Source organism: Gopherus evgoodei, chromosome 3 (genome assembly GCF_007399415.2).
Source record: "Gopherus evgoodei ecotype Sinaloan lineage chromosome 3, rGopEvg1_v1.p, whole genome shotgun sequence".
Classification (NCBI taxonomy): Eukaryota; Metazoa; Chordata; order Testudines; family Testudinidae; genus Gopherus; species Gopherus evgoodei.
The window spans coordinates 48,323,128-48,337,263 of NC_044324.1; the positions used below are offsets into that span (position 1 = coordinate 48,323,128).

Genomic DNA, 14,136 nt, shown 5'->3' on the forward strand with positions numbered 1-14,136 from the left:
CAATTTAAAATTAAGTTGGCACACATTAAATAGATTAAAAACTGACTAACTCATAGGTGTCACAATGTAGTTTTAAATGGTAGAGTGTTGAGATTGGTTCTTTACTATATGCTGCTTAACATTTTTATTAATGACCTGGAAGAAAACATTAAATCATCATCGATAAAGTTTGCAGATGACTCAAATTGTGGGAGTGGCAAATAATGAAGATACCCTGCACAGAGCAATCTGGATCACTTGGTAATCTGGGTGCAATAAAACAATGTTTTAATATGGCTAAAAGTAAATGCCTACATCTAGGAACAAAGAATGTAGGCCATGCATTCAGGAGAGGGTACTCTATCCTGGGAAGAGAGTGACTCTGAAAAAGATTTGGAGGTCATGGTGGATAATCAGCTTAACATAAACTCCCAGTGCAATGCTATGGCTAATGCAATCCTTGATTTCATAAATGGGTATCTCAAGTAGGAGTAGAGAAGTTATTTTACCTCTCTCTTTAGCGTTGGTACAACCACTTCTGGAATACTGTGTCCAGTTCAGGTATCCACAATTCAAGAAAGATGTTGATAAATTGGAGAGATTTCAAAGAAAAGCCGCAAGAAAGATTAAAGGATTAGAAAACATGCTTTATAGCGGTAGACCGAATGTAGCTTAACAAGGAGAACAAGAAGGGGTGACTTGATTACAATTTACCTACATGGGGAACAAGTATTTACTAATGGGCTCTTCAATCTAACAGAGACTTATTTTAATGGCCAGAAGTTGAAACTAGACAAATTCAGACTGAATATAAACTATACATTATTAACAGTGAGGGTAATTAATCATTGAAGCAGTTTCCCCAAGAGTCATGAGGCATTCTCCATCACAAACAATTTTTGAATCAAGATTGGATGCTTTATGAATTACTTTGTGAATTTCTATGGGCTGTGTTATACAGGAGGGCAAATTAGATGATCACAGTGGTCCTTTCTGTCCTTCGAATCTGAGAACCTTGACTGCAGTGGTTTCCAGACTGTAGTCCATCAGCCAGTGTTGATCTATGCACACACAATAGCAGTTTGAGGAAAGGTGTTTGATCATATAGTGCTGGCTCCTCATTAGTTCCTCCTCCTAAATTACACTTTTTAAGGTTTTAAATATGGCCATAATATGAAGTTCCTATGGAAGCTGCTATTTATTTGAAACAAGGATATTACACGATTATGAAAATGAGACAGGAGCTGCTGAACATGACAATATCTCTGCTAAGGTCCCTGACATAATATTCTCTTTAAATTGTGAATTTCCAGTTGGCAGAGTGAGGTGCAAGCCCTCTATAGTTAAATACTTATCATTAGATGGTTCTTTAATTAAATGTGTGTTTATTTCAGCATCTTAACTGATGATGAAGAAGAAGAAATATACAGAACTGAAGACTGTGAATTTGCAGCCAAGAAAAGGAAAAAAGAACATTTTTGGAATAACACAAAATCACAATGTAAGACTAGATTGCTTTTAGCTCTAGTTTGGAGGATGTTTCAGAACTTTGAAGTATTTAAATATTTCTATAAAGCTTACTCATAAGGGCATAATTCACCAATTCTTATTAGTATTGCTTCTATAAAAACTCAGTATTAATAATGCATACATAAATAGTACAGCTTTTCTAAACTATATCATTAATCAGCGAGCATAAGATCTTGATGATCCGATGAAATTACATTCGTGAATTGTGATATCACTTTAATAATCAGTCTACTGATGCTGCTTTTGTTTTCTTTTTCTGGGGAAGTTTTTCTTTAAACTGAGGTTCTTCGAATATGTAAACTTACTTTTTAGTTACTGCCTTTATAAGTGTGTGCTAATCTTATGTAATTTTAATTCAACTTGTCAGTAGTGAAACAGCTCTTGGAAAAATGAATTTTTATTTTTTTTTTTCGCCCCCTTTTACTTTTAATCACAGCATCTAGGGTACTTAATGGTTTAAAAAAATACTGGGGGGTATACAGTGATCCACAATCCTTGAAGAGACAGAGCATAGAGGGACAGAAAGGGGCATACAGAATACTGAAGAGGGGGCACAAACTGCTTGGGATTGAGGGACAACACGGGGGAACCCTGGGGCAAAGACTATTTTTGGGGAGACAGCAGAGTATGTGCACAGAATGAGGGTGGGGCTCTGTGTAAAATACGTGATCATGTAACTAAAACTGTATCCTAATATATACTCACAAGAGGGCAGAATATAGGTTGCTGATGCAGCCTAAAATCTGGAGTTTCCTTACTTTTGAATGCTTGGCTTTGCAACCTAAATAATTTTCTTTTTGTTTAGTTTTTTGTATGTGTAATTTACTACAAAAATTTTATACCACATAAGTGCCTAAGTCACTTAGGGACTTTTGAAACTGTTTATTCATCAGCTCTGTTAAACTTTTGTAAGTAGCCTTCATCTTAATATCTTAAAGAAAACCTCATTTGCAGAGTTTTATCAAGAATGATACATTTGTGTAACTTTTTATGTAATAAACATTACCCAATGTGCTGAAAGTTAAAATTGTTACATTAATTTATTTGTTTTTAGGTTTTTATAGTGAAAAATGGATCTATGTTCACAAAGAAAGCACCAGAGAAGTAAGTGTCCTAAGTTGTCTTGCAGTCCTTATTTACTGCCTGATTACATGTGGTGTTTAAGTACACATCTTAAGCTTTATCTTCACTGCATGCTATCCTCATGATCAACGCTGAGTCGTCTAGTCCCCCCCAACACAGTATGCATTCAGACAGTCTTATAGTGGGGCAGTCCTCACACTCTGAACAATAGGACAGACCACAAGGTAGCTTTTAACACATGTTGCTACCACAAGGTCAACATAGTTAAAACAAGGGTATCTGTAGCTGCTCAACAATTGAGATACCATGGTACTTAAATTAATTCTGATAAGCCTGTTGGGTACCTATTCATGTGTTCTACCTTGCCATCTCCCTGAGCCCTGACCAGAAATGGTCTACCTTCATTCCCTCTGCTCAAGAAAGTGCATAGTCCCACTCTGCTTGCAGTTTTCCCAGCTATCTTATCCCCAGTGTTTTGAAACAGCAGAACAGTGGCCCCTAAGAAGCATATGTATTGGTATGCAGCCTTCTGGCCTTACAAATGCACCAGAATCTTGGTGCAGCTTTGGACTGAAGTAAACCAAACCCACATCTTCAACTATACAAAGAGGAGTGTCAGACTGTACAAAAGGTATATCTGAGGAGCTGCTGGCTGATCATGGGATTGAGCAGACCAAACAGCAGTGCAGAGAGAGAATAAAGGGGCTCGAGGTGAGCTATTGGAAGACGAGAAAAAAGAATAAGAAGTGTGGTAGTGCCCCAGCAACATGTTCATTTTACAATGAAATGGACTGTGTTCTGAGCAGCCCTGTGAGGAGCACGTAGACCCGTTTCAGCCTGGACTCATTTGTGGAGCTAGAAGGGGTGTGGGTTCAGAATTTGAATGTCCACGGAGATGTAACCTAGCCCACCAGCAAGGAGAGGAAGAGGCAGAGGAGGATGGCTTTAGTCTGGTCCACAAGCTTGTCTCCGATTCACAAGAGCTGTTCCCTTAAACATCCCAGGAAGAGCACAGTGTGTTAGAGGGTGTCCACACTGAAGAAGTAGGGGAGAAGTCGGCATCTTATCTGATTGCCAACAGATCTGCAACAGTCTGAAGCTGGCAGTTTACACAGGGCAATAGAAACACTCTTCTAAACATTATTCGTTCTCACATCTGGGTGCTCTGTCTCTTGAGTGCCAGGGAATCACCTTACTCTGTTCCATGAATGTGTGTTTCTTCATGTGAAAGTTCTGGGGTCATGGCTAGTCATCCCATGTTTCCGTCATAATGTACTTGTGCTCCTACCCAGAAGCAGCAGTCTGTGAAAGTTTTGGGCTCATGGCTAGGGCTACATTTTCATCATGGATATTTTTAGTAAAAGTCATGGACGGGGCTGTCCCTGTTACAGGAGTCCAGCACTAGAGAAATTATAGTGTTAGGTGGGAGGGTGCCAGGCCACATGATGCTGCGAGGGGAAGGTTAGTGGGGCTGGCAGGCTCCCTACCCGGCTCCATGTGTCTGTGAAGCTCCTAGGCAGTGAAGAGGGCAAGGGTATCAGTGCACTGCTCCCACCACAAGCACTGTCTGCGCAGCTCCCATTGGCCAGAAACTGCAGCCAATGGGAGCTGCGGGGGCAGGTCCTGTGGGTGCGGGCAGCACGCAGAGCCCCCTTATCTCTCTGCCTAGGAGCTGTAGGGCCATACCAGTGGGAGCTGGGGAGCCCTGCACCCACTTCCACCCTCTAACGCTGAGCCCCCTCCCACACACTCAAACTGCTGCTGCTGGCTGCTGCAGAAGTCACAGAAAGTCATGGAATCCATGGCCTCCATGACAGCCTCACAGCTTACTCATGACTAGTCATCCCATGTTTCCATCATCATGTGCTCCCACCAGAACACATTGTGTGCTTGTGTTCCTACCCAGAAGTAGGGGTTATCTGCCATTTAAAAACAGAATCATCTCGGTTCGTACCTCCATGTCCACTTGGCCTTGTTCAATTGCTTTGATGCTACTTCTGACTGCAAGCTGCTACCTCAATCTCCTCTAGCCCCAAAACAGCCTCCTAAGTCCCTGTTCACATCTAACAGCTAATGTAGAGACGTAAAAACAAAACATTGCATGAATAAAAAGCAGTAGTTCCCTGGTGATTAGAGAGCCAAATGGCACACTACTACATCAGCTTGGTTACTGCCAGTAAGTGAATTTTATGGGCCTCAATTATTTCCTCCCACAATCCCAAGAGCAAACAGACAAGTTGTCCTACAGCACCCTGCAAATGTAAGCACAGTGACACAATTAATCTCAAGATACAAGCCAAGATAACTCTATTGCTTGTCACTGCCACATACAATGCCAGTACAGACATAAGATGTGACAGCAGTGTACTGATATCTACAACAGAGGTGTAGTAGTGAGGCAGGCTACCAGGCACTTACAAGCACACGTTTACTTACCCCATGGTTCCTGATAAAATTGTGCACTGCTGCAAATGCAGAATTTGTGCAGAATAATGTTCCTCATGGAACTTTATTTTTCATGCAGAATTTGCGATTTCCACCAAATTGTTTTTATTTTCCAGTTTTGCGTGTTTCAGTTGTATTACTTATGTATACACATAATGTCTTTGCTCGCACATGAGCGTGAACCCGCTGCCTCCACTCCCACTTATCACTGTACCTCTCCAGCAGTCCTGCACAGGGTGAGCATACCACCTTCAGAGACAAAAGGGTATTGGCTGATGAACCATGTACACGACCCAGCCCACGCGCGCACTCACCCCAACACACACTCTGCCCGGGTTCTCCATTTCCCCATGCTAACCACCACTGTCCTACAACTGAACTACCGCTAACTCACCAACCCCCCTCCTGCTACAGTGGCGTGACCGTAAAACCTTACAATACACACACAGGTTTGAACTTGGACAGGACATGACAGACAGACATAAAACAGTCCTTAAGGATGCTAGCACCCCCTTAGGCCAGGTCATTACAGTACATTTGTATAATGACTTTGTTTAAATGAAATATTTAATTTCACTGAAATAGAAGATAATAGTGCAACGGGTTGTGCCACAGAAACCCCGTGTGAGCTGCCACCTGATGTGCCAAGACTACCTCTGCTCCTGTTTTCCCTGCCAGCTCAGGACTCCAGCACCCTGTCTTGCTGAGCCAGACACCCCTGTCTGCTCCAACAAAGAGACCCAGGGTCTGAATTACTTGCCCCAAAGCTGCAGGTTTACCTGAAAACAGCTCACAGAAGTGTGCTTGTCTTTAGCACTCAGATGCCCAACTCCCAGTGGGGTCTAAACTCAAATAAATCCATTTTACCATGTATAAATCTTATGCAGGGTAAATTCATAAATTGTTCGCCCTCTATAACACTGATAGAAAAAGATGCACAGTTGTTTGCTGCCCCAGGTATTAATACATACTCTGAGTTAATTAATAAGTAAAAAGTGATTTTATTAAATACAGAAAGTAGGATTTACGTGGTTCCAAGTAGTAACAGACAGAACAAAGTAAGTCACCAAGCAAAATAAAATAAAATGTGCAAATCTATGACTAATCAAACTGAATACAGATAATCTCACCCTCAGAGATGTTTCAGTAAGTTCTTTTTTTCAGACTGGACACCTTCCAGGCCTGGGCACAATTCTTTCCCTTGGTACAGCTCTTGTTCCAGCTTAAGTGATAGCTAGGGGATTCTGCATGATGGCGCCTCTCTTTTTTTTCTCTTCCACCTCTTTATATATCTTTTGCATAAGGCAGGAATCCTTTTGTCCCTCTCTGATTTTCCACCCTCTCCTTCTCAATGGAAAGACACCAGGTTAAAAATGGATTCCAGTTCAGGTGACATGAGCCCCTGTCACTGCAAGACTTCATTACCCACTTGCCAGCACACAGGTATACAGGAAGACTTACAGGTAAAACACAGACATTTGCAGACAATGGTCCTAGTTAATGGGAGTCATCAAGATTCCAAACCACCATTAATGGCCCACACTTTACCTAATTACAGTAGGCCTCAGAGTTTTATATTTCATATTTCTAGTTTCAGATACAAGAGTGATACATTTATACAAATAGGATGATCACACTCAGTAGATTATTCCCTCCCCCCCCCCACCTCCCACAGTTCCTTACATCTCGTTGTAAGTTGCTGGAAATGGGCCATTTTCATTACCACTACAAACAGTTTTTTCTCTCCTGCTGATAATAGCTCACCTTAACTGATCACTCTCCTTATAGCGTGTATGGTAACACCCATTGTTTCATGTTCTGTGTGTGTGTGTGTGTGTAATATATATGTGTGTATATATATATAATGTTTTACATAAACTCTTCATCGGATGTGTGTAGTGACACAGTAAAATACAGTAGGAAGTGAGCTGTAGCCCATGAAAGCTTATGCTTAAATCAATTTGTTATTCTCTAAGGTGCCACAAGCACTCCTCATTCTTTTTGCAGATACAGACTACATGGCTGCTACTCTGAAAGCTTTATAATGATACCTTCTTACAAGAGACCTCTTGCATGAAGCATATCTCAGTTACATTATATTCACTTATTAATTTTTTATAAAACCATATAGACTGCACAACATCACAAACAGTCAATAATATGTAATAATATGCCTAGTAAGGAATCTATTTGTCAAAAAACATTTCCTGAATCTTTTTTGTTGTCTCTGTTGTTACAGACATAGTTGCTAACAGGTATTTTGAAATAAATTACCAAAATAATTGAAACAGGTGTGATTAAATTGTTATTTTGACAAATAAAATTATGCAGAATTTTGCAGAATTGAAATATTGTGCACAGAATTTTTTTATTTTTGGTGCAGAATTGTCCCAGGAGTATTCACCTGTGATGAAGAATAAGACCTTACTAATGTGTGGCATCAGTTAGATACCTTTTAGTTCAAAATGGAGCAGTTGTAGTTTCCTCATCTTCTCTCTAAGAAATCAAATGAATGCTTAGCCTAAATTCAGGAAAGTATCCCAATTCCATGAGAGTGCTTAGGTATATGTTTAACTTTAAGTACATGTTTAAGTGCTTTCTTGAATCAGAACATTAGTGATGATTAACTGAACCAGTTTTTTCTTTGTTCTAAAAGTATGTTTTCTTCTTGTTCAAGAGACATGGCTATTGCACATTGGGAGAAGCTTTTAATCGCTTAGATTTTTCAAGTGCAATTCAGGACATCAGAAGGTTCAATTATGTGGTCAAAGTAAGCTGTTTATATTATATATTTCATAAATGTTTTGCTGATTTGTCTGGTATAATTATACACTGGCTATTTGCAACTACATAAATAATCTGTTTGCATAAAAATATGCATTTAAAAATATAAAAAAAATCCAAGTTCTGGAGTAAACTTTGATTTTTTTGTGTGTTGAAAACTGATTTATTATACTGTGAAATTCCTCAGACTGCAGAAGGAAGAAAACAGGCCAATAACTCTTTTCTGATGGCTTTTCAGAGAAGCATTGATGGTAACTTCAGCAGTTTTTTGCATTATAAAAAAAAATAAAACAGCAAATTAAGACCCCCACTATTAATATTCTGCAAAATAAACTATAATACATAATTTAACTTTTATTTTCACAATTGCAATTTTAATAATTATTGATGATGCATTATGAATTAGGAAATTTTCTGTAGAACAATGAAGTGTTAGTGCTATGAGTAGGGTTGTTAAGTGTCTAGTTTTTGACAGGAATGTCCAGTCGAAAAGGGAACCTGGCAGCTGTACTGACTGGGCGCTAAAAGTCCAGTTGGCTGCAGTGGTCTCTGCCACTGGAGGAGGGGGAAAGAGGAGCTGCTGTGGCTGGAGCCACATGGAGGAGCTTAGGGTGACCAGACAGCAAGTGTGAAAAATCGGGACAGGGGAGGAGGAGTAATAGGCTCCTATAGAAGAAAAAGCCCCAAATATCAGGACTGTCCTTATAAAATAGGGACATCTGGTCACCCTAGAGGAGCTTCCTCTCTGCTCAGCTGCTGATGCCTTACAGAGTGTTGGTGTGTTTCTGGACCAGGTTCCAAGAGCTTGGTCCCGCCACCCAGGAGGTGGGGGGATCCTGTCCATTCCTCCTTTGTCCCAACGTGCTCTGATTGCCCCAACCCTAACCCCTCACTATGGGGATTGACCCTGCCCCAGCTTCTTGCTCTAGGGGTCGACCACTGCTGTGCCTTCCTTTTGCAGGTGGGCAGGTTCCATGTCAGCTCCTCCTAGCCTGACTCTGCAGGCAGCAAGTGAGCAAAGTAGGGGTGGAGAGCGAGTGACTGAGGGAGAGGGTGAGGAGTGAGCAGGGCCTCAGGAGAAGCAGCAGGATAGGGGTGGGGCAAGGGTGTTTAGTTTTCTGTACTTAAAAAGTTGGCAACCCTAGCTATGGGGGTCATTACACCAATCTGTCAATCTTTGCTGCTCCACATGCTTTATAAGTGGCAGGTACTTATGAGATAACTGGTATTCCCTTTCTACTAGTATTATTTCCTGTTCTTTGGGAACAGCACGCAGATTTTTAAAAATCTTCTAGCCTGTCCATCTTCCAAAAATGACTTTAATGAGAAGCTGTTCTTGCCATGTTTGTCTTCGTCTATTTCATAAATGACAGAACAAGGCAAAGTTTTTTTTTAGAGAAGAAATTTCTCAACACCTCTAGTGATTACTTCTTGGAACAATTTGTCCTAGAGCATCCAACAAGAGAGGCTAGCCTTAACTTAGTTTTAAGCAACACGCTGTATCTAGATTCAAAAGCCAAGGGACAGGTAGTGTACTATAAAGTGACAGTGACATTAAACTTGAGAAAATGAGGTTTTAGTCAAATGAGAAGGTTAGTCAAAAAGGCCCTGAAGTTTAAAAAAAAAAAAAAAAAAAAGGATTTTAAATCCTTGGTGAATGCAGGGATGGTATTTTAAAAACAGTAACAGTCTCAGAAAATATTTATTGATGAGAAGCGAAGAGAGTGTTTAAACGAATATGGCTAAATGATGGTGCACAAAAGGCTACTTGAGCCAAAGAAATACTTCAAAACTTGGAACCTGACCATAGTAAAGCCAATAAACGGGTGCATAAATTACAGTAGCCAATAAGAGATGGAACTAGAAGGACCAAAATGGATTTCAAAGAGCAAACAGCTAAGGTAAAAGAAGATTTTTTTCTTTTAAGTGTATCAAAAGCAGGAAGCCTGCAGAAGACTCAATGTGACCGCTAAATCATCAATAGTTGAAGGGGGCAATTAAGGACAGTAAGGACATTTCTTTGCCTCAATCTTCACCACTGAGAGTGCTGGAGAGCTGCTTAGCCAGGACCTGCTCTTTTCTTGTAATAAAGGTGATATATTCAGAGGTGTCAGAATAGATGCTGGAACAAATTGTTAATTTAAAAAGCAGTAAGTTACCAGGCCCAAATGGTAACTCAAGAGTTATGAGAAATCTAAGTAGAAGTAGCTGAGCTGGTAACAAAAACATGCAATAATTAAAACAGCCACTGTTCAGAGGATTGGAAGGTAGCAAGCTTTTTTTTAAAAAAAAAAAAAAAAAGTCTAAAGGTTGATCTAGTGAATTTACAATCCAGTAAGCCTTACATATGTACCTGTCAGATTGTTGAAACAATAATTAGCAAAAGATTAACAAAGCACACGGCAGTTCATGTATATTAGAGCAAGGGTCGGCAACCTTTCAGAAGTGGTGTGCCGAGTCTTCATTTATTCACTCTAATTTTAGGTTCGTGTGCCAGTACTACATTATCGTTTTTAGAAGGTCTCTTTCTATAAGTCTGTAATATATAACTAAACTATTGTTGTATGTAAAGTAAATAAGGTTTTTAAAATGTTTAAGAAGCTTCATTTAAATTTAATTTAATTTAATTTAAATTAAAATGCAGAGCTCCCTGGACCAGTGGCCAGGACCTGGGCAACATGAGTGCCACTAAAAATCAGCTTGCGTGCTGCCTTCGGCACACATGCCATAGGTTGCCTAACCGTGTAATAGAGTCTAGGCAGCTGGGTCTCTGCAAACAACATGTCAGAAGTAGTAAATGAGAATTAGTTGGCATTATAAGCAGTGCAACCAGATCTGCCTTAGTTAAGGTTACATAGTTCTTCCCATTTATAGAACCTGTTTTCAGTGGCTTATAGCTTTTCCAAAATTTAACTGTATGCTGAAGGGGACAGACAAGACTGGGACTGATTCAGGAGGGTTCAGGTTTGTTGGGTGGAACAGTAGCACAAAGATCTGTGCCCATTCCCCTCCAGAACTTGGAATGGAACACAAGATTCCTTAGTATTACCATTCCTCTGTCAACAAATCTCTGAAAGCCTCTGGCAAAGTGTGTGTCTGTTCTTCTCCAGTACTATAATGGGGTCAGCACTTGTCTCTCGTGCATGCTCCCTTTTTTTGTCCGGCTGATAGTGCCTGCAAACGTTCTTTTCATGGTGGAGGGACCCACCTCTTGTGGATGGCGCCCTTTTTCTCAGTTAGGTATGAGCTGGTACCTGCCTCTCACAAGCACCGACCCCAGCTGCTAGTTCTCTCGGCTGGTGTTGGGCAACTCAGCTGTCCCCTCTCCCCTCTTCTGGTGTATACAGTCCAAGTTCTTTCTCGGCCCTGGTATGGGGTCATAGCTCTAAGGCTTCTTCCCAGAGGCACTGCCTCCTTCAGCCACCCAGCTGGGGCCCATCTCGGTGCCCTCAGCTGGTGTCCTTTTCAGCAGCCCTCCCTGGGTTCAGTCTGCAGCCAGACCTGCAGGGCCCATCTCAGTACTCTTGCCTGGTCTGGCCAGGTCTTGGGCTCAGTCTGCCCACACTGACCTTTTCATGGTCATGCTGCTACTCTATCCATCAAGCCAGGCACCTGGTCTTTGGCAGCCAATCCTGGGCTCAGTTCTTCCTGGTGAGCTCTCTGCAGTGAGCTGCTCTTGTCTAACCAGCCAGGCACCTGGTCCTCCCTCATCAAGCTCCACACAGCAATTAAAGGCTTTGCTCTGCTGCTTGCCTTTTATCTGTCCCTTCTGGCCCCTTATTGATCGATCCAGCAGCCCCTATGATTGGATGCTCTTCTGCAGCCACTCTAGACTGCCTGGAGGACTTCTCGCCGCTCTATTCTGGGACAGGGTGATGCAGGCCACGAGGCAGACTTGTTCGGGTGGTGGTTCTTCTACTCAGTCTTTGCTCATGCCCCGTTAGTCGGGCTGTACTCCGCTTAGGCTACCTCTGCCTCTGGCTCCTTTTGGCCTCTGGCCCTACCCAGTAAATAATTAAAATCTTGCCTGTTTTCCATGGCTGCCTCTTGCTCTGGCTCTGGCTCTGGCGCTCCTTTAGCCTCTGCCTCTGGATTCCTTGTTTTATTGCTACCTCTGCCTCTGGTCCTCCTTTGACCTCTTCCTCTAGCCTCACACAATAAAACAGTTAAAAGCTTGCCCCAGTAAAACAATTGATTCTGATCTGACCCCCTTTAGGCAAGGTCGGTCTGAAGTTTCCACTTCTGGTACCATAATGTAACAGAGTCAGCACTTGCCTCTTGTGTGTGCCCCCTTTTTTTGGCCAATAGTGCCTGCAAACACAATTCTAGGCTGCCTGGAGGACTTCTCACTGCTCTATTCTGGGACAGGGTGATGCCAGGTTCTCAGTCCTCCAGCAGTGGGCCTCTAGACCTAGTCTACCCTACCACAACTACACAGGACAGCCTACTACTATCAATTTACTCCATTAGCTCAAGTGTTAGAGGCCTGTGCTGTGGATCCAACCCTGCTACTGAGCCATGCTGGTATCAGTATGATGCAATGTGATATGATTTTTTTTTTCAGTTTTCTTTGTTAAAAATCTAGGAAACTATATACAAAAATATTACATTAAAAGTTGGCACAGTCAACCGTAATTGCAGCATTTCTTAATCTGAGTGCTTGGATTGTAACCTTAATATTTCTGATGTAGTTTTTGTATATAACCATTTTTTTCAGATTTCCAAAAAGCAGTTGACAAGATCCGAAACAAGAGGCTACTAAAGAAGTGAAGTAGTCACAGAGTGACAGGCCACATATTGCCATGGATTAAAAACTAGCTGGGAGACAGAAAGCAAAAAATGTAAAATGAAATGGTCAATTTTTATCATGGCAAAAAGTTCCCTGCAGGGTATCTTAAGGTTCCTTCTAAGTTCTGTGATTAATGCATTTATTAATTATCTGGAAATGGCAGCAGGTAATGAGATAGTAACATTTGCAAATGTTACTAATAGGGCTGTCAGGCTATTTAAAAAAAAGTAATTGTGCGATTAATTGCATTGTTAAACAGTAATAAAATACCATTTATTTAAATATTTATGGGTGTTTTCTACATTTTCAAGTATATTCATTTCAATTATCACACATAGTACAAAGTGTACAGTACTCACTTTATATTTGTTTTTGATTACAAATATTTGCACTGTAAAATGCAGAAGAAATAGTATTTTTCAGTTCACCTAATACAAGTCCTGTAGTGCAATTTCTTTATCATGAAAGTTGAATTTATAAATGTAGACTTCTGTACAAAAAAACTGCATTCAAAAAATAAAAGAATGTAAAACTTTTTAGAGCCTACAAATCCACTCAGTCCTATTTCTTGTTCCGCCAATTACTCAAACACGTTTGTTTACATTTGGAGGAGATAATGCTTCTTGTTCACCCTGTCACCTGAAAGTGAGAATAGGTGTTTGCATGACACTGTTGTAGCCGGTGTCCAAGATATTTACATGCCAGATGCGCTAAAGATTCATATGACCCTTCATGATTCGACCATCATTCCAGAGGACATTCATGCATGCTGATGATGGCTTCTGCTAGATAACAATCCAAAGCTGTGTGGACTGACGCATGTTCATTTTCATCATCTGAGTCAGATGCCACCAGCAGAAGATTGATTTTATCTTTTGGTGGTTTGGGGTCTGTAGTGTCTGCATCGGAGTGTTGTGCTTTTAAGACTTCCGAAAGCATGCTCCACACCTCAGCCCTCTCAGATTTTGGAAGGCTCTTCAGATTCTTAAACTTTGGGTCAAGTGCTGTAGCTATCTTTAGAAATCTCACATTTTGTCAAATCTGCAGCGTTCTTAAAATGAACGTGTGCTGAGTCATCGTCTGACACTAATAAGAAATCTATGGCAGAATGCAGGTAAAATAGATCCAGAGATTCACAATTCTCCCTGAAGGAGTTCAGTCACAAATTTAATTAACGCATTTTTTTTAACGAGCGTCATCAGCATGGAAGCATGTCCTCTGGAATGATGGCCGAAGCATGAAGGTGCATGCAAATGTTTAGCATATCTGACACACAAATATCTTGCAGTGCTGGCTACAAAAGTGCCATGCGAACGCCTGTTCTCACTTATAATGTCACCAGAAAATAAGAAGTGGGTTGCATTATCTCCTGTAAATGTACACAAACTTGTTTGTCTTAGTGATTGGCTGACTGAGACGTAGGACAGAATGGACTTGTAGGCTTTAAATTATTGCTTTTGAGTGCAGTTATGTAACCCAAAAAAACCCTAGATTTGTACGTTGCGCTTTCATGATAAAGAGATTGC

At 41.0% G+C, this 14,136-nt stretch overlaps 1 protein-coding gene across 5 annotated transcripts in view; it reads left to right on the plus strand.

Moving 5' to 3' along the window:
- The window catches only part of FBXO25 (F-box protein 25), a 75,674-nt gene that overhangs the window by 21,629 nt on the left and 39,909 nt on the right, over positions 1–14,136 (plus strand). For all 5 annotated transcript variants that reach the window (XM_030555538.1, XM_030555539.1, XM_030555537.1 and 2 more), the window contains exons 3-5: positions 1,374–1,480; positions 2,564–2,613; positions 7,715–7,807. In XM_030555538.1, coding sequence (XP_030411398.1) covers positions 1,374–1,480; positions 2,564–2,613; positions 7,715–7,807 — 250 coding nt within the window. The remainder of the gene's footprint in view (positions 1–1,373; positions 1,481–2,563; positions 2,614–7,714; positions 7,808–14,136) is intronic.